The sequence below is a fragment of the Mytilus edulis genome, chromosome 5, assembly GCF_963676685.1.
Source record: "Mytilus edulis chromosome 5, xbMytEdul2.2, whole genome shotgun sequence".
NCBI lineage: Eukaryota > Metazoa > Mollusca > Bivalvia > Mytilida > Mytilidae > Mytilus > Mytilus edulis.
Genome location: NC_092348.1, coordinates 53535546 through 53556438, shown reverse-complemented (window position 1 = coordinate 53556438; position 20893 = coordinate 53535546). Strand labels below are relative to the sequence as shown.

At 31.3% G+C, this 20893-nt stretch overlaps 2 protein-coding genes across 3 annotated transcripts in view; one reads left to right on the top strand and one right to left on the bottom strand.

Annotated features, from left to right (window-relative positions):
- LOC139523931 (uncharacterized) overlaps positions 1 to 4768 on the bottom strand; it is a 44346-nt gene extending 39578 nt beyond the window's left edge. Inside the window, exon 1 of the mRNA XM_071318355.1 lies at positions 3857 to 4768. Within this exon, the coding sequence (XP_071174456.1) occupies positions 3857 to 4155 (299 nt within the window). The 5' untranslated portion in view covers positions 4156 to 4768. The remainder of the gene's footprint in view (positions 1 to 3856) is intronic.
- Positions 4769 to 8623: 3855 nt separating this feature from the next.
- Positions 8624 to 20667, top strand: LOC139523887 (metalloproteinase inhibitor 4-like). 2 transcript variants are annotated; one of them, XM_071318259.1, is made up of 6 exons: positions 8624 to 8651; positions 14024 to 14143; positions 16754 to 16860; positions 17375 to 17474; positions 18729 to 18847; positions 20347 to 20667. In XM_071318259.1, the coding sequence occupies exons 1-6, from the start codon at positions 8639 to 8641 to the stop codon at positions 20527 to 20529; spliced, it is 642 nt and encodes a 213-aa protein (XP_071174360.1). In that variant the 5' UTR covers positions 8624 to 8638; the 3' UTR covers positions 20530 to 20667. The 2 variants fall into 2 exon arrangements, with proteins under 2 accessions (XP_071174360.1, XP_071174361.1); XM_071318260.1 differs by lacking the exon at positions 8624 to 8651 and adding an exon at positions 12607 to 12628.
- Positions 20668 to 20893: the final 226 nt, after the last annotated feature.

The following is a 20893-nucleotide window of genomic DNA, read 5'->3' as shown; positions in this document are numbered from 1 at the left end:
AATAGATCCGTGATCCGAGGAAGATTAAATTCTTTATTTTGAATTACATGCGAGATATTTTATTGCAATACTTTAGATTGTTGGTTTTATTGCTGGTACTTATTTGAATGAGTTTGTAAACAAGTCATTGTCAACAACAATACGTTATAAAACTGTCTCATCTAATGTATAAATATTTTCTTCAAGAAGGTTGGTCATCATTTAAAGTTTTAACAGATAGCACCATTCAATTTGAATTAAATGGATTAACCTACCTCAAGAAATTCAATATTTCATTTCTTAATCAAGATAGAAAATAAAAAAAATAACCAGCAATGCTAGAAATATGATGCTGTTACTCCTCAGACATATATACCGTTAGAGACTCACCGATTATATCTATCAATTCATCGTGAGATGACAAACAACAATTGCGGTGACTCAACTATTTTCAAGATATATTTACATTATGAAACGAAGACAAGGTAGGATGGCCGGGGGGGGGGGGGACACATCCTATATACTATAATCAAATCATATCGATATAATAAATAAGGAAATGCACGGATCTGAGCCATTTATAAGATATACATGTACGTCTGAAGCGCATTTTTTTATTTTCTCTCATCACGAACGCTCAAACCTCAAATTATAAAAGCCCCAAAAATACAGTATGATATATATTTTTAATTACAGTTAAAAAAAATATGCATCCTGAACTTTAATTCTGATTAGACATTTATAGATGTATGCTATTTCTTCCACGTGTTTCAAAAAGTATAACCTATTGTCTGTGATTATCCATAAGAAGTTCATTTATGATTTGGGATCAGCTTTGCTTTCAAGTTAATGTTCATATACATCGAGTAATGAATCTCAATACCCAAAACTTTGATTCAAAATTATAAGTCTTATAAACATAAGCCCAACAACGTTAGATCTGTAAATTTGCTTTCGTAAATAGTTTGTTCTTCCCTCGGTGTGATTAGAAATCGATATCGTGACACCAAAACACCTGCACGGTATCCGACGCGCTAGACCACTCGATCACATTGTCTTAAAAATATAGCCTTCGGTGGCCGGGTGTTACCTTTCCTCGTCAGTTTTAATCTACGTCGTAATACAGTACATGATATATAAGACATGGAGATGGATTTGTTACAGATCAGCTGAAATATCTACTGGTATTGTAAAAGAGGGGCGAAAGATACCAGAGGGACAGTCAAACTCATAAATCGAAAATAAACTGACAACGCCATGGCTAAAAATGAAAAGGACAAACAGACAAACAATAGGACACAATATAGAAAAATGAAGAATAAGCAACACGAACCCCACCAAAAACTGTGGGTAATCTCAGGTGCTCCGGAAGGGTTTAAAACAAGATACAGATATTATTGTCATTTTGTTTATTTTCTTTGGTTACATCTTCTGACATCAGACTCGGACTTTTCTTGAACATAATTTTAATGTGCGTATTGTTATGCGTTTACTTTTCTGCATTGGCTAGAGGTATAGTGGGAGGGTTGAGATCTCACAAACATGTTTAACCCCGCCGCATTTTTGAGCCTGTCCAAAGTCAGGAGCCTCTGGTCTTTGTTAGTCTTGTATTATTTTAACTTTTAGTTTCTTGTGTACAATTTGGAGTTTTGTATGGTGTTCATTATCACTGAACCAATATATATTTGTTTAGGGGCCAGTTGAAGGACGCCTCCGGGTGCGAGAATTTCTCGTTGCATTGAAGACCTGTTGGCGACATTCTGCTGTTGTCTGCTCTATGGTAGGGTTGTTGTCTCTTTGGCACATTCCCCATTTCCATTCTCAAATTTACAGAAATAATTATATTTATAAGTACGCCTTAACCAGTGACAACTTTACAACAGATTGATCCATCGGATCACCAGCAGTGATGGTGATATGAGTATATATAATTAGTCTATATGTGTATAGCAACTCAATATTTTTATCGTTTTAGAAGCCACACTTCATTTTCTCCAAACATCGTAAACTTCTCAAACTTTATGGCAGTAACTAAGAAAACAAATACTGAAACTACCCAAACAACTAACTTTGCCGATTTGACTACTTACATTTATTTTATGGCAGAAAAAGCATAAACAATATTCATTATTGTTTCTTGCATACCATGTGATCCAATATATATATATATATGAATCTAAATTACGATACATAATTTTACCTTTAAATATTCCATCTGCCTTGTCATTTGAGAAATAAATGAACATTCAATACAAGTGGCTTAATGTGAAATCTTGTTTGGCGTTGTAGCTTTTTACGAATTATTTAAGTATGTTTGAAGAGTCTCAATGAACATCTTTTCCTTTTAAACCTTTGTTTAAATTGCAAGTGGTAATTCATATATATAAACCTACGGAATTATTTCATAGACTATAGGTCGCCTGGTTTGAAAAATTAAATTGTACGCAAATTCTTAAACAGTGAAAAAGAAAAGAAATAAACATTTTATTTGGGATTTGAAATTCGATGACAGACATGGAATTGCACTGTAATGAAACAATACTTGGTATAAATCACAATCCAAGAATTATACCATCGAAATATACAATCGAAAATAAACGTTTAAAGATATAAAAAGATGTGGTACGAGTGACAATGAGACAACTCTCCATCCAAGTCACATTAAAAAATCCATTAAAGTTCAAAGTAGGATCTTCAACACGGAACCTTGTCTCACACTGAACAGCAAACTATATAGGGCCGTTTACGCCGTTTGACCATAATGAGGAGATGTAAAGATGAACTTAATTCTGATAAAACTTAGAGAATTCAATGCAAATATGTCGAAAATTGAGCAAGAAACGTTGTTCTGTGTTACACTTTAAATCAACTCCTCACAGATATACCAGATAACAGGCTTGGAATCTCGAATAAAAAAAAGTTAAAAGGCAAAATGAAGTGCAAATTTAAAGAGCATTAAGGACCCAACATTTCAATACCCTATGATTAGATATATGAAGATGTGGTATGAGTACCAATGAGACAAATCTCCATCCAAGTCACAATTTATAAAAAAAACATTATAGGTCAAGGTACTGTCTTCAACACAGAGCCTTGGCTCACACCTAACAGAAATATATAACGGTTCCCAACAAATTAAGTATACGGCACCGTGACGGAACTAGGTTTTGGACTTTCTGCTGTAAAAGAGATATATGTGTCTATATGTAACACCACTTCACAAAGCCTATTGTATTGTCATACCCTCATCAATAATGCATCTTTTGGGAAATATTTCATAAATAATCGTTTCGATGCACGTATTACTTCCATAATGATCTTAGTTAGCTCTGAAATTTGTCTTTCAAATCAAACGTGACAACATATGATGCAAGCGCGAGGTATTACATTGAAATAGAAATTCAGATAATAATAAAACCGTTTCTTGTTGCTTTTTTTATATTTGACTTAAGGTACATTATTGGCCTTTTTTTTTAAAGTGAAGTCCATATATGGTAAAGATCTTTGTTTATTGTTGAAGGTCGTACGATGACATGTATTCTTCTGAGCATAAAGATATGTAGCATATCAGTGACATACCACTGTTATATAGTAGTCATCCAATAAATAAGGCTCATTTATCTGAATTTTTGTGCTAAATGTATTTAAAGTTACCATATTCGGAGTTGTTGTTCGGCTTTTAATAGCACAGTTCACTTGAAAGTTATTTTTCACATTGAATTTAGAAGACTTTTTCTATATAATATATACAAGCCTGATCATGGAGTCGTGTACAATTGAAAGGGTGTTACGATTTTAATAGTATTTATGATTCATAAATTGTAAAATATACAACATGCCTTTGTGTAATCATCTGGTATAAAGTATGTACACCTACCCTTTATCGGCTGTTTGATTATTGTTCATCTCTGGCTGATCTCCATGATTACCCGACTCATTCAGTGTAGATATAACTAAATCTAGCGTCTCCTTCTGCAACTCAGCATCGATGGTAGGTGACCTTGGAGATTTATAAGGTTCTCTTCTCTCAAAGTTTACAGGATTATCCAAATCTATCTCCGGTACGTCGTCACTATATGTATGTGATGCAGTCTCGTCACTAGTCTCAAGTATTGTCTGAGAGATAATGCTGTTCTTTTTGTCCTGACTTAATCGTTTGCGAGTTTTATCCGCCATTGTTTAACAGTTTAGAAATGGCTTTTTTTTTAGTAAACTTAAATTCCGCGATCACTTAGAAATTGAATCAATTTTCCACTTCTTCACCACTTATAAGTAATCCACTATCTTTTTTGTATATATGTATATTAACTTTGTGCAGTGTTCATGTAACAATATTCATTTAAATTGTCAAAATGGAGAAAAAAATCAATTTTCTGAACACCGTAACTTATCCTACAAATTTCAATTAAAGTTTGAAATGTTTAAACGAACTATACTATATTAAAGATGTCTTGCGGCATATTGAACTCTCAATATATTATTAATATATGAATATAATAATTAACTTACGATACTTATAAATGATCTACAGACAAAAAATATCCGACTGTCTAAGCAAACTCGTTTAAAATTGAAAAATATGAATTAACATGTTTCTTTGTGGAAATTTAATCGAAGTTTGCCTTCGTGCAAATGATGTTTAACATCTAGATAGAAAGATCCAAGTACACATTTTCAATGTCTTAAAAGCTTTTAAACCTATATTAAATAAACTAAGACGTGTTAAGTAACATAAGTCGTTCGGTCCTTTCCGAATATCATTTACATATAGAAAAAAATCACAGCTAATGATTTGGCCGATTAGATAGGATACGGGCACTTTTGTGAGATTCAACACGACAATTGTTTTGAAGTGATATATACAAATTTTAATTACCATTTTTGGTCCATAAAACATACTGAGTGTGAAAAACAATAACTTCAAATAACGATTAATGAGGTTTTCATATGCAAACTATTGATTAAATTTCAGTTATATTAAATTTTATTATACTCTATTTGTAAGTGGTAAAAACTTACTTTCAAACAATTCATCGTTTAGATTATAGTGTTTATTCATTATGATTCAAGTTTTACTCATTTTTGAATAATTACTTAAATATTCTATTTTGTCTTTGGGGGGGGGGGGCACTTTTATTAACTTTCGTAGCTTTTTTTATTCGAAAGATTCTTTTTTTTTTATATATTAATGCAACCTCAGAAGATACATTTGTATGTATATATTCTAAGATTAAGCTTTTTGTCCTAATAAAGCGGGAGGTTTGGATAGCCATTTTAAAAGCAGGTTCAGCACTATTTGTTCTTAAAATGTCATGTACCAAGTCAAAAATATGGTAGTTGTTATCAAATAGTTCGTGTTTATGTATGTTTGCGTTTTTGTTGCACTTCAGTGTTCCAGTTATTCCTTTGTTTAACTCTAATAGCTGGTGTGTTTCCCTCGGTTTTAGTTTGTAATCCGGATTTGTTATCTCTCAATCGATGTATGACTTTTATACAACGGTATATTACTGTTGCCTTTATTTTCAAGCCAATCAGCTGTATCAAAATTATGAAATAAAATCAAGAGAATACTTGCTCACATGATTGAAATAAATAGACAGAAAAGTTACAATATTTGTATAGACGTCAATCAAATCTTACAGATCAATTTGCAAAGGTGCTGATTTGTTCTGTTTTTAGACAAGCAAACTTTGTGGTAACAACAAAGAAAAGTAAAACAAAACTTAGTTTCGATCAAGGGCGGTAAAAGAGATAAGAGATTTCAACTGGAGATATTCTATATATGCATTAGGGATAAGTGGTGATTTGTATTTCTTATCCCAGAAATAGATTACATTACCGTATTTGGCACATTTTTGGGGATATTTTGGACCCTAAATGCTCTTCAACTTTATACTTGTTTGGCTTCCTAAATATTTTGATCTGAGCGTCACTGTTGAGTCTTATGAAGACGAAACGCGCGTCTGGCGTATCAAATTATAATCCTGCTACTTTTGATAACTATTTACACCACTTGGTCGATGCCACTGCTAGTTGACGTTTCGTCCCCGAAAGTATCACAGCCTTGTAGTCAGCACTTCGTTGTTGACATGAATATCAATTATATTGTCATTTTTATAAATTTCTAGTTACAAAACTTTGAATTTTTCGAAAAACTAAGGATTTTTTTATCCCAGGAATAGATTAATATAGCCGTATTTGGCACAATTTTTTATTATATTTTGGGTCCTCAATGCTCTTCAACTTTGTACTTGTTTGGCTTTATAACTATTTTGATCTAAGCGTCACTGATGAGTCTTATGTAGACGAAACGCGCGGCTGTCGTATTAAATTATAATCTTGGTACCTTTGATAACTATTTGGATGACTGTCTGAAAGCTGTTGTTGACATTTAACAATTCAACCATGTGTGCTGATATAGATTTCAAGATATTTTGTCAGAGAAGGACGATTTACAAGACTATTTGACTGTTTTGTCAAAAGCCAGGCGAAATGTATACATCGACTAATAGTTTCATAGTTTGTAGGTTAAGCATATGGGAAAGTTAAAATAACCTTGGATACAAAAACTGATAGCTTAGGTTGTAATTTGTTTAAAACAATAACACAGTACACAGAAATGTGAAGACATTGTACGGTCTAACAGATTATGAAAAAAGTAAAATAACAAAAATACCGAATTCCATGAAAATCCCAACATGAAAAGTAACTTTATTTATCAAATAACAGAATCCAGGCTCAAACAATCAAACGAATGAAAATTAATTGTCGATTTTTTCACTTTGATGACAGTCGCATACAATTCCATTATGTCAACAATAAACTCATCATAGATACCAGGATATAATTTTGTATTTACGCCAGACGCGCGTTTCGTCTACAAAAGATTCATCAGTGACGCTCGAATCCAAAAAAGTAAAAAAAAAAAAAGAAAGAAAAGAAGCCAAATAAAGTACGAAGTTGAGGAGCATTGAGGACCAAAATTCCAAAAAGTTTTGCCAAATACAGCTAAGGTTATCTATTCTCGAGGTAGAAAAGCCTAGTATTTCAAAAATTCAAAAGTTAGGTAAACAGTTAATTTATAAATATGACCATATCAATGATATTCATGTCAGCACAGAAGTGCGGACTACTGGGCTATTAATACCCTCGATGACTTAAAACTTCACCAACAGTGGCATCGACCCAATGGTTGTTAATAAACTCATCATAGATACCAGGATGAAATCTTATATTTACGCCAGACGCGCGTTTCGTCTACAAAAGACTCATCAGTGACACTCGAATCCAAAAACAAAATAAAAAGCGAAATAAAGTACGAAGTTGAAGAGCATTGAGGACCAAAATTTCTATAAGTTTTGCCAAATACAGCTAAGGTTATCTATTTGTGAGGTAGAAAAGCCTTTTTTTCAAAAATTACAAAGTTTTGTAAACAATGAGGGAACACGAAAAACAGCGAAGTCACAATACACTTGCAAACTAAACCGACTGCGTTGATTCATTCAATGTAAAAGTGTACAGTAATATTACGGTCATGTTTGTTTTATATCAAAGATAAATGATTTCGATGTAGGCTTACATATGATTTAGGCACGGTTTATTCGTGTAAAGAAACTGTGTCAGTATGTGCGGCTCTTATATGTTGTTTCTTATTTAAAAGAGATACACATTGCAAGATCTCAGTTTTGCTATTTTCTGTTAGGAAAACAGACTACTGCTAGTATCTTATATATTATGAAGCAAATATTTTGTATAATTGTGTTATACCATATTAATATATCAATACTGTGGTCTTCTGTTCTTTTATTCTACGATTGAGAGTTTTTATATATCAAAAATCATCTAGACTGTACAAGAACTATGAACTAAAATTGTGTTAAAATGTTAAAAAACGCCATAGAATATATTAAATATATATAGTATATATTATCTTCATGTAAATATGCAATTAATGTATGCAAAATTCATTCTGAAATACATCATGTTATTAATGATATGCAAAATCAGTATAGAAAACAAAATAAATATATCAAACTGAATGAATTGTTGTTATTTTGTTTTGCAAAATGGAAGTCACAGTACACCGAGAACGCGAAGTTATATATTTTATAGAGGACATTGTTTACAAAGTGAGAACACTCGAGGCATAATTATGTATCGAAAATCCAATTCCAAATTCAAATCAACTATATTTGGAGGACCTGTTTTTTCTGCTTTTACGGAGATATTGTAAGAATTTAAGATTTTTACTCACACAATCTGCTTTTGTGTAAAAATAAGGATACGAGTTATGATTAATAATTAGACAAATATCCACTAGAGTTCAAATGAAGAAGATGAAAGCAATTATATGTCTTTTACTTATTGCTGAAATATACGTTAAAGAAATCCATACCGGATAGTCAATTTCATTAAGCAGTCAAAATTTTGAAACTATTTAACAAATTTTGAACGCACGGATGGGTGTATTTTGTTAAAACATAGTTTGAATCAATTTTGTTCTGAATGCTGACTCTGGCCTTCGGTTCTCGTGAGGTAAAACCCTTGTTCGTGGTACATTCATTTTGCTGAGCGGGATGTTTACATACACAGCCACGTCCGGATCACAGTTTTTGATGTCCAACTTACGCACTGAAATGTACGTGCAAGAGTCGTTTACATGGCTAGTCTGAGTAAGTACAATGTATATCTTCTCAGAAATAGTCAATTTCAAATACATAATATATGTGGAAGCAGTTCTTAACTTAATAAGTAAACAAACAGTCATGGTATAAAGTGTGTTGCTGCAATTATAGGGTAAGAAAGTATTTATTAATAAATAAAAAAAAAGAGGAGGTAAAAGAGCACTTTTTTGGCACAATAAATTGAAAAATTAGTAATCTCTACATTTCTTTCAAAATTATGCTTAATTTTATTGATAGATGAATAGTGCGTTATAAACTATATACTTGAGTGCAAATATACCAATTATTATGTCACCAGATGTAATAGACATGACGAAAATTACATATTTAACACATAGTTTCTTCTGTAAAATTAGGCTCGATAGGTGTCACAGACGACTCTACCTATTACATAGTTTATCAAAATTAAGATTGTTTATAACGAGTGCATTTCTTTCTATCGATAGCTTTTATATATTTGTTAACGTTTGTTTAACACTAGAAAAGTGAAATAAAACTGCATCGTTCAATAGTTACCAAAGGTACCAGAATTATAATTTAGTACGCCAGACGCGCGTTTCCTCTACACGAGACCCATCAGTGACGCTCATATCAGTGGAACTGACCCTATTTAATTTATGAAAAAATTGCATGCACATGTTGTTGTTGTTGGTTAACAAACATTTCTTGTGGGGGGAAATATTGCTGCAGAGAAATTTATAAATATGATCGATTGACGGTTAAATTTAGAAACAAATGCAGAATTTGTACTTAAAAACGCTAAAATTGCATGCAAACTTTGCAAACGTATATTAGAAACAAATGATCTAAACGTGCAGGTTAACAGTTTTGTTAGAAAGAAATACACTTTATGAAAGACATCGCGTAGAAAAAATATATTTTGGGGTAATGATTTAACTCATATCTGGGACATTATATATATTGCCAGTCCCAGCTCAAATCAAGACCTCAAAATTATCATTTTGTTTTATCACAAGTTAGAAGTTTGCAATCCTTTTGTAACAATGCAAGACACAGTTTAAGAAATAGAGGTGCATGTTGATCATACATATATATTTGATAGATTTTGTTGTTGTAAACATTGGAAGAATGTCATTTAATAGATGCTTTTTCATTACAATTCATTCGCCTAAAAATAGTGTCATTTGAACATAAACTTGAATTCTGAGTTTTGTGATGTTTTTTTTATAACATGTAAAAAATTAAATCACAAAAATACTAAACTCAGAGGAGAATCCAATCGGAAAGTCCATAATCACATGGCAAAATTAATTGCCAAAACACAGCAAAAAATGAATGGACAAGAACTGTCATATACCTGACTTGGTACAGGCATTTTCAAATGTAGAAAATGGTGGATTAAACCTGGTTTTAAAGCGCTAAACCTCTCACTTTGATGACAGTCTCATCAAATTCCGTGATATTTACAATGATGCATGAACTAAACAGACATAATAGATAAAATAGTCAAAATATGGGTACAGCAGTCATCATCGTGTAACAATTTTAAAAGGAACAATCTAACAGTAATGTAGATAAGATAAATGCAAACTTATTTATCAATGATTACACTTTTTGTTGCATATGTTACCAATTTAACAATGACTTGGACTGTTGTCAGGTCTTTGAATAGTGTATTTATCAATATACATGTTTACTAACATTTATCCATAAAATAAACTACTTAGTAAACGGCGAATGCCTCGTTGAGAAACCCTTGCAACAACGGTGAAGGAATTCGTAGGTGGTATGTTGCATGTCAAAGATTTCGGCATAACTTCATTTCAACATTTTAGCCCTTTATCTCAAGAACAACAAACGTTGCAGGACCTAATTAATCAGACCAATATGATACCTACTTTATTTCGTGACACAAAATCTTGTTCAAAACCAAAAGTATAGGAAGTTAAACTTACAAAACTTGTGGAAGCAACACAACAAAGTAGCTATTGTTTAGACTAAGCTTCAAAAACATTATAACAGATGGAAACAGTGGAAAAACACAGCAAATATGGGCAACATCGGTTATTCAAATCTAACCAAGAGACATGCAACTGTTGATTTAATGTAATAACATGAAATTTCCATTTAAATGTGTAATTTAAATCATGTCTATACTGAAGTCAATAGCTATGAGGAGGAGGTCGATTTTAATCAGCTTTTATATGTATCTTTGTTTGAGGTTCTAGTGTACTTTTCAAAAGCATCAGGTATTTATGCTACGAGCATATACCTGATGGAAGTTAGTTGAACCAATAAGAGACGTTTTAAACACGCGTAAACGTGTAGAAACGACAACACATGTTCAATCCGTTTCTAGGGCACTGACTTACATATTGCTTGTATGATAATGACAAATACAAAATTGAAAAATTGAAAAAAATTGTATTCATAGAATGTCAGATAAAGTACATGCAAGTAATATTCGTGGTATCAAGTGCATTATTTTGATGTTACATCGTTGTACCGATATAGGAGAGGGTTGAGCCATAAATACATGTGTAAGCTTGTCATATACCTGAAGTTCCAGTCCCTAGGGTCTTGAAGGGTCGACACTTAATCATCGTTAGCTTGTCAGTCAAAATGAAATGAATATGTGTAGTGGCACCAGTGTTTCATCGATAAAATTTTCATATCTACAAAAAGTAAAATAAAAACTCCTAGGAAAATCAAAAAAAAAAGTCCGTAATAAAATTGCAAAATTAAAAGCTTAAAAACATCAAACGAATGAAATATTACGTTTTTGTCATTTAAATGGTGAGCAATAGTTAGTTATCAGAGGTACCAGGATTCTAATTTAGTACTCCAGACGCGCGTTTCGTCTACATAAGACTCATCAGTGACGCTCATGTCAAAATATTTATAAAGCCAAACAAGTACAATGTTGAAGAGCATTGATGATCCAAAATTCCAAAAATTTGGTCCAAATACGTCTAAGATAATCTAGAAGTTTCATCAGCAAAGTAAGAGGAATCTGCAACCATTCGAACTTGAATATTCTATTGGTGTATTTCATATTATTTGCAACATAATCCGAACAAACAATCAAATAAACCAACCATGGATTTATATCAATACAGATTACGTTTTTTTGTCATTTAAATGATGACCAGTAAGATACATATTTGATTTCATAAGCAAAGTAAGAGAAATGTACAATTATTCGAACTTGAATTCGATTGGTGTATTTCATTTCCTTTTGCAACACAATCGAATAAAAAACAATGAGATACACCAGCCCTGGATTTGTATCAATACAGATTACGTTTTTTTGGCATTTAAATGATGACCAGTCAAATATATTTCTAAGCAAAGTACAAGGAATGTGCATTCATTCGAACTTGAATTCGATTGGTGTATTTCATTTCCTTTTTCAAAGAGAATCGGAAGGAGGAATTCGATAGTTCAGCCCTGGAATTTATGGGAAACCTCAATTGATATATTAAGATCACGATTAGTACATGACAAACATTGACATAAACATACTTTTAAGTAAGCAGGTTGCTACATAGTGAAAACACAGATTCTAGTTATCCAGGAAGAAGGATGACTATAACATGTATGGTATGTGGGAATATGAATTTAATGTCATAAAAAGAAAGGAAGCCATAAAACATGTATATGACTTAATAAGTGATATTTTACCTGATTTTTACAAATTAGTTTCTCCTTAGAATCAATCAATTAACATTATTAGGATAGGTGACACGATATTAATTGTCGCATTTGACATATATTTCAATAGGTAAATAGATACAAAGTCGTCCAATGACAACTCTATGTTTCATAATATTTCATGATTCATCAACCACACTTTTACATTGTTATGTGGATGACAACGTAGGTATAGACGTCAAAAATTGAAGAAAAAAATGACTCTGTCAAAAAAAGCTCTTTCAACCTATATAAACGATTAGAAACATATATAGTTTGTATAATTTTGAACTGATCTTGGCAGGTAACAGGTAATCTTTAAATTTAAGCAAAAACAAAAACAAAAAAAACAACCTTTTTCTTCTTTTCAGAGGGAAAAATTTACATAAAGTAAACATAAATTAATTATTTATGATATGAAATGCCAAAAATTTGTAACAACTATATGATAGTATATTATGCACATAATTAGATGTACTTTAAATACCCATTCGAAACGGCGTTATTCAGTCTCGTTGTAACGTGTTCGCCTCGCTGAATCGATTGTGTCAATTTAACGACTTTTGAGTTTTTAATTAGGTAATTGCCTCTTCTCAGTTAAGACCTGTTCGCCTTATTTCTTCGGATAATTTCAAGAATGTCTTGATTCAAACTGTTCATCTAATTAGCTAACATGTTTAAAATTCAGCTTGATGTGTCTGTATCATAGAAAGCAAGAACACATTTTCAGTTATTATCCAAACCAATACTCTGCTGGAGGGAAAAAACCAAGAAGAAGTTGAAAAGCATTAAAAATCAAAACTCAGAAAACCATTGCCAAATCGTACTTCAGATTTCTATGGGGATAGAAGCACTTTCTTACCACTTTATGCTATCGTAATGATTTTCTCATTAAGGAGAAAAGATAAAAATGTAACCTGCATATCGAATGACTATCTAAGTTCTCTTGTGACAGATTCGTGTCCTTATGTTTTTTAAGACGGGTATAAAGACACAAAATTGTCTCAGGACATCTTAGCTCTGATTCCTTTCACGGATTTGGCTATACTTTTTGGACCTTTTGGATTATAGCTCTTCATCTTTTATATAAGCTTTGGATTTCAAATATTTTGGCCACGAGCATCACTGAAGAGACATGTATTGTCGAAATGCGCATCGGGTGCAAGAAAATTGGTACCGTTAATTTTATTAGGACATTGGTGGTCATTTGGCTTGTTTGTTCAAATGTATTTGATACAGCCTTAATTTTGATTTCTTTATGCTCTCAAATTCATACTTGATTTGGCCATTAAACTTTTTGATTCGAGCATTACCAAAAAGTCTTTTGAATACGAAACGCGTGACTCGCGAACACAATTATGAGTATGAATCTTAGAGTTCTTTTTTTCTGTACCTATCATTATTTTTATCGAAATTGCATAAGACGTAAATGTCAAAAAGTTTAATTCACAATGTTGAGAATACTGTACAAAAGCAGTGACGTTACACTATATAATTAGAGTGTTTGTTTTTCTAGCTATTTCACAAAATACCAACGACATAAGAAACAGCAATACACATGATGAATAGAGATATTCAGATTTAGGATTTTTGGATGAAACCAAATGTTTTTTTCTCTCTTTTTGTAATAATTCATTGAACAAAAGATTTGGTAATTTTTATTCATTTGGTTTTTTTTTAAATACATGTATATATATTTTTCACAGAAAATATGGATTCTCATCTGTTAACAAAAATTTTGATATTAGTAAGTTACTTGAGTGCAGTATATGGATGTTCGTGTCTCAAAGGACACCACCAGGAAGAATTTTGCAGAGCTGCCTATGGTATGTATAGTAATTAAGATCACCAGAGGTTCTTAAAATGGTTATAATCTACGAAATATTATACAAATTTGATTATATTAAAGTTCCCTTTATCGCATATACTTCATACAAAAACTTATATGCATATCATATATGCAGGTAAACTAGTTGACAATCATTTAGGTTGAATCATTTGTTCACTGAACCATTTCACTTATGAATGATTAATTAATTGCCAGTGCTAAATGCTCCATCCATATTTAGGACGTAAACAAGTTTACATTGATTCCCATAAGTATTTTTTTCAAAGAGGCCCCACATAGATAAAGAGTGGGAAAATAAGAATGTCAGAATATATTGGAAATGGGCAGAAAACCTTTTGCTGGAAACAAAACACTTGTGTGAGTTTTACAATGGGATGACATAATTCATATAACTAGATTTCTATATAACGGTCAACCCTTAAAAGTGTTTCATTGGATGAGGCCATTTTATCAAACGTAGCTTAAATTCAGATTGTATCACCGTTTAACGTCTAGATATGTCATCCAGAAAACATTTTAGACGAATTCATTATTCTATAATTCTTATATGATTTGCATATCTACAAAAACACGAATTGGATTGGTCAATTAGAATTTGTATCTTGGTTTACACTTCGATAAACCATGTTTCCGAAACTACTTTCGTAATCTATTCATGCGTGATACACATGCTTGCAGGGATTACGGAATTTTCAGCAAATTGAGATTGAAAACAAATACATTTATTCCAGTTATTTCTATTCTAATGCATATAACAAAACAAGAAATAATGCATCAAAGCTTCGAAAATGCATAAAATTAAAAGTTTGAATTTTGCGAAATTTCATGAACGATTTCAAGTTAGATAATTTACGCTATGACAAAACACGACGTCATACGAATGAAAACTTTAAAGGGGAATATTATTTCGTTACTTGTACGCTTCAAATTCGGATAATATCTCATTAAAATGAAGTTTTTGAGGTAGGTGCTATTTCATTTTAGATTCTGTTTCATTTATTAAACATTTATGGATTTTAGAAAGTCAACTCCCTAGTTAAGACTGTCAAACGTGCATTTGATGGTAATTATAGTAGCCACCAAACAAAACGTAAATTAAAAATCGTAAATATTTGGCTTCAGAATTATAGGGATTAAACACATTTTTTTCTAGAGGTTATTGATGTGTAAACCAGGGCTCTTACTCACAAACTTAAGACAAAACTCCTTCGGACTTTTACTCTGTTTGTGAGTTAAACACCCCGGTTTACACATCAATAACCTCTAGAAATAATGTGTTTAATCCTATCATGTTCACTATTTTGACTCGTAGTATTAAATATTTTCACATACGTAACTTGAAAGTTGAGTTCTTTTAGGATGAAAAAGCTTGTTCATTCGAATCAGAAGTAAATATGAAAAAAGTCGTCATGAATAAACCAATATTAAAAAATTGAGAGGAGCATGTGAAATAAACAATCAAATTGCACTGCTTTACAATTTGAAATGTTTTGGCGGCACAAGCGCTTGTATGAAGAAGTATTATAAGTTACGAAAAACTTAACTTTACTAATCTCAGTATATAACATCTAAAAGACTTTAAATTTTTTTTTTAAACAAGGTACAAAGAACTATAACTCAGATTTATTTTGCAATTATATTCAAAAATGTTCATTGACAAATGTGTTAAGTATACTGAACTCATCTGTTCTATTCAACCTAAAAGAAACGACAGCATTGATTAGAGATTATATAACTTTTACTTACACATAGGGTTTTAGAAAAAGATTTGTCTGAGAAGTTATATTCAAGACAAAATATATGTTTTTTCATTTCCCGATTCAGTTCGAACGTTACTATGTAGCAACATTGTAATGGTTTATATATATCTCCGATATATCCCAATTGATAAAATTGTTGAAAAAACAACCTTTTCCTATCTGAATTTTCAAGATAGAAACTTGCTGTGTACTTTGGAATTTGTTATATTAGAATTCTCAAAGATAAAGTTGAAATCATATCTTTGAATGTTTTATAACATCATGGACTATTTGTTTCACGGATGAGTACATATACGTTTCATTTGTGGTGGTGACAATACCACCTTTCTTTTTTTATTCGTGAATATTTACAGAATACTACTTATCGCCAGATACTAGCCTTGTACAACGCTATGAATGCCGGAACTGAATTGCTTTCCTATCTTAAAATCGTTTAATAATTCAAGTTATAAAGAAAATGAAATTGCATTTAATGATTTTTATAAAAACTTAGTCTATATTAAAAAAGAGATATACCAACATTTAAAAAAAATATTTATTTCTAATAAACTGTCACCAAATATTTATTATGAAAAATGTATGTTTAGTAGATAGCACAACAATGTCTTGCGTCCTTACCATTATTTAAGGTGTAATATTACCATTGATTTTACTCTATTAGTCTTTGTTAAATTTGAAAAAAACCATGTGTTTGTCTTAATTTAGGTTTGTGTGTGAGAGGTAGTAAATTGTCTTTAATGTCCGTTTGCTCTTTGATTGATTTTAATATCGATGACCTTTGATTTATAACTTTTTATCATCCTCTTAAAATCTTTTATATTTTTCAGTTATTCGTGGCGATGTGATCGACTCAAATGCTCCAGTACCAGTGCTTCCAGTTGGTCATCCACAGAGGAGTATTATCTATACTGTCAGAGTAAAGAAAGTATTTAAGGTAAGTAATATTTTACAAAAAGTACATGTATAGGTAGATCGAACAGAAAAAGCAGACAACAGTATAATAGTTAATATGCTATTAATTATCGTGCTCTACATATCATTTGGGAATAACCTAAAAAAATACTATTTTTAAGAGCCTTATTAGAATAATAAAACTTTAATTAACCAATGCTTCATGTTAAGGATAGTTACGTTGCACATAATGCAAAGGAAGCTCCTTTTCTCTTCGACACTGTGTGTATCTACTGCATCGAAACTTAACAGCTATGAATTGTCGTGATTGTTTGGGTTTTCAACTGCTTTCTTTTGCTACATACGTATTGAAATAGAGTTATATTCAAAAGTCTATGGTAAAAACAAAACGCATATATAAAACCAGCTGATTAAGTGTATTATCAGAATATGTGAAAGTATACTTTATTATAAAAATCCTACATATTTTGATTAGACATGTTTTCCGATAATATCAAGAAACATAGAGTTGATGCAGTATATGTTTCTTGTTATAGGATAATACACATAGTATTTCGGAAGGAAATGTCATACACATAGAAACGAGCTCACTATGTAGTGTTACTTTAGACAAGGATGGGGATTATTTACTTGGTGGTAAGTTGATTTTATAGCAATGTTTGATATATGTATTTAATAGGAGGTGTCCAAACAAGCAACAAATGTCTCAAAAAAGAGAATTTATTAACCAATGTTTTTCGGCCTTTATCGTTATTCTTCGTCCTGACAGTTCACTTCATGTAAAGTCTTTTGCAATTTTAAAATGAAAAGATCAATATGTCTTTAAGTAGAAAGTAAAAACTAAACAAAAATACCGATCTCCAACGAAAATTTAAGTCGGAAAGTCCGTTATCTAACGACAAAATTAAAAGCTAAAACACATCAAACGAATTGAAAACAACTGTGATATTTCCTGACTTGGTATAGGCATTTCATGATCTATCAAATGGTGGATTAAACCTGGTTTTATTGAGAACTAAACCTTTCATTTGTACGATAGTCACATAAAATTCCGTTATATTGAAAACAATACATGTAAACATTATGCTCGAGTAATCAATTAAATTATAACAAAAACACACCCAAAAATAGAAAAGTCGTTTACTGCCTGAAAATATGTTTGAACGAAGTCAGAATTGATAAAATTTATGATAAATATATCATAGTCTTTTGAGATCAAACTTTGATTATAGAAAAATTATTATCATTGTACAATCAGTTAAAAGTGTTCATATCAAATCCATCTTTTTTCCAATTGATTACGATTTCGACATGACAAAATTGAGAAAAAAAATTGTGTGACTTTTAAAAAGAACACAGAGGAATTAATTTTAAAATATTATTTGAATGAAATAACATGGTCGACCAAGCGACAAAAGTAAATAAAGGACATTTATTTAAACTTCTATGGGGAACCTGTGATTTGTTCAAACTCTTGGGACATCTGAAATCTACATGTATTTTAATATGTGGAGGTTAACACCAGTTTTTTTTTATTAGATCTTTGTCATCCAGCTTTTAATCTAGTGTTGTATGGTTTACGAATGGTTGGAGTGTTTAATGATATTCTATTAGATTCTAGTATTGTTTAGTGAATCCTCTATGATCTTCAACTTTGTACTTGTTTGGCTTTATAACTATTTTGACATGAGCGTCACTGATGAGTCTTATGTAGACGAAACGTGCGTCTGGCGTACTAAATTATAATCCTGGTACTTTTGATAACTAGTAGCAGTAAGCGTTTTACTACTATAGCTGAAGTGTAATACTATGAAATTGTTTTACTTATATGTCGTATTAAAAAAAGTCATTAAAATGTATTAAACGTTTTTTTTTTCTCCATCTTTTTAGGCCCAGGAGATACGAATAGATTAGGAGTAGGTTTATGTGACATAGCAACCAAGTGGGAAAATATCCCTAATTGCCAGATGAACTCACTATTAAATAACTTATATAATTGTGGTTGCGAGGTAAGTTTTATATATTTTTACTTGCAAATGCATAACAAAAAGAGATCAATATAAAAACAAGAAGAAACGTGGTACAGTTGCTTATCAGTCTACTATGTTAGCAAATATAGTTCACCAGACGGAATAATACATGTGTAAGAAATACCAATACCGTAAAGAAAGTCGTGAAGGTCCCGATATGACAAAATGTTAAAAAAATCAAAGTAAATAAAAACAACAGGACTGAGTTATGATAAAAGACAAAAAAAAGAAACGGAAAAGAAACAGATTGCAAACAACAAAAAACCCTGAACTACCGTGTCCTTGAATAGTAATGAATAAATGATAATGGGTTTAACAAAATATTTATAAAAGCTCAGTCCTCCCTCTTATCTCAGAGCGACGTAATATCACAATAAAGCATAGACTTCTAAAGTTGTCAAGGGTTAGATCGGCATACAAAAGGCAAAAAAAAAGAAGACATAAACCAGAAAGTACCGATCTTAAAATTTTTACTGAAAGCTTTTTTACCACCAATTGCAACAAATGAATAAAGAAAATTTTCTAGACGGATTTTTTTCTAGAAAACAGCAGTAGGTATTGAGGTAGAACCATCCAATTTGCAAAGAAAGCTTGTTATGCCATTAAAAGAAAACGCATTAAACATACGCTGTTTTAAAAATCGAACAGAATCAATTTAAAATTTATAAACATGTAATAATTATATCATTATTCTATGAACAATTCTATTCTACAAAATTAATATGATACTTTGACTTCACTTAATCGATATTTCTCCGCTTCAAAATCGCAACCCGTATCAAACAAAGCCAACACCCCGCATGTTACGTTCTTGAGGTTTAATATGTTTCCATGTGTTAACAATAAAAAATAAGCTACGTGGCTGTGACTACCTTTAACAGTATATACATGCCTCGTGTGTAAATTAAACATAACTGATGTGAGATTGTGAAGATTTTGTTGTTATATATATTATATTATCATAATCATTGTCATTCTCTTGTGTCTGAACACTTTCAAATTTTATGGCCTTTACGGCTACATTAAACTTGAAAGAGGATTCAAACTATTTTAGAGTTATGCCTATAACAAAAAAGAACATAATGTCTTTTTTGGCACAACTTTTTGGAATTTTGGATTCTCAATGCTCTTCAACTTTGTACTTGTTTGGATTTATAAATATTTTTATATGAGCGTCACTGGTGAGTCTTATGTAGACGAAACGCGCGTCTGGCGTACTAAATTATAATCCTGTTACCTTTGATAACTATTTACAGCTATATCTAAGAAGGGCATGACGTTTTGTATATCTATAATACTTACTAAACAGGCTTTGATCCTTTACTGTTTTCAATAGCTTAAGTTTTCAAGGTTTGAACCTGGTCCATTAGATTTAGATATTTGAAAAAGACAAAATTGACGGTTCTGAATGTTTATTTACATAAAAACTACACATGTGAGGGGATTAGTCTTTATTTATCATTATTATTTGCTTTTAGATTACTAGATGTACAGAAAACCAAATATGTAAGGCGTCAATTCACTCGTGTAAGATGGCTTTCCATGTAAAGGCCGTACAGAATGCTTACTGTGCTCGAAGTAGATATAGGAGACAATGTCATTGGAAAACATGTCCGTCTGCTCAGAATATTTTCAGAAGTTACATTAACTTTAGACTTTGAAATATGAGAATGCAAATGATAACATTATTTAGTTAGTCCCAACATTTATAATAGTTTTACAAACATTGATTGTTAATTATAAAAGAGAATTTTTTTTTTATTCCTATGTCTTAAATAAACAGGTAGAAACCATTGTAATTACATTTTATTTTTCGTTATCATGCTTGAGGTATACAATTTTACACAAATGTATATTTTTCTTTTGATTTTTATGTTGTTTTATTGCGGTCTGAATGTCGTATACCCAACAACTTCAAATTTAACTGGTAGTGCAATTATTCTATTGCCATATAAAGCATAAAAAAGGTTAATGCTATTGTACACATATATATAGAAAGATGTGGTATGAGTGCCAATGAGACAA

Excerpts from the sequence above, each read along its gene's own strand:
- LOC139523887 (XM_071318259.1), top strand. Across the intron at positions 16,861-17,374 it reads GAGTAAAGAAAGTATTTAAG|GATAATACACATAGTATTTC; the intron begins GTAAGTAATATT and ends TTCTTGTTATAG. Across the intron at positions 18,848-20,346 it reads TATATAATTGTGGTTGCGAG|ATTACTAGATGTACAGAAAA; the intron begins GTAAGTTTTATA and ends ATTTGCTTTTAG.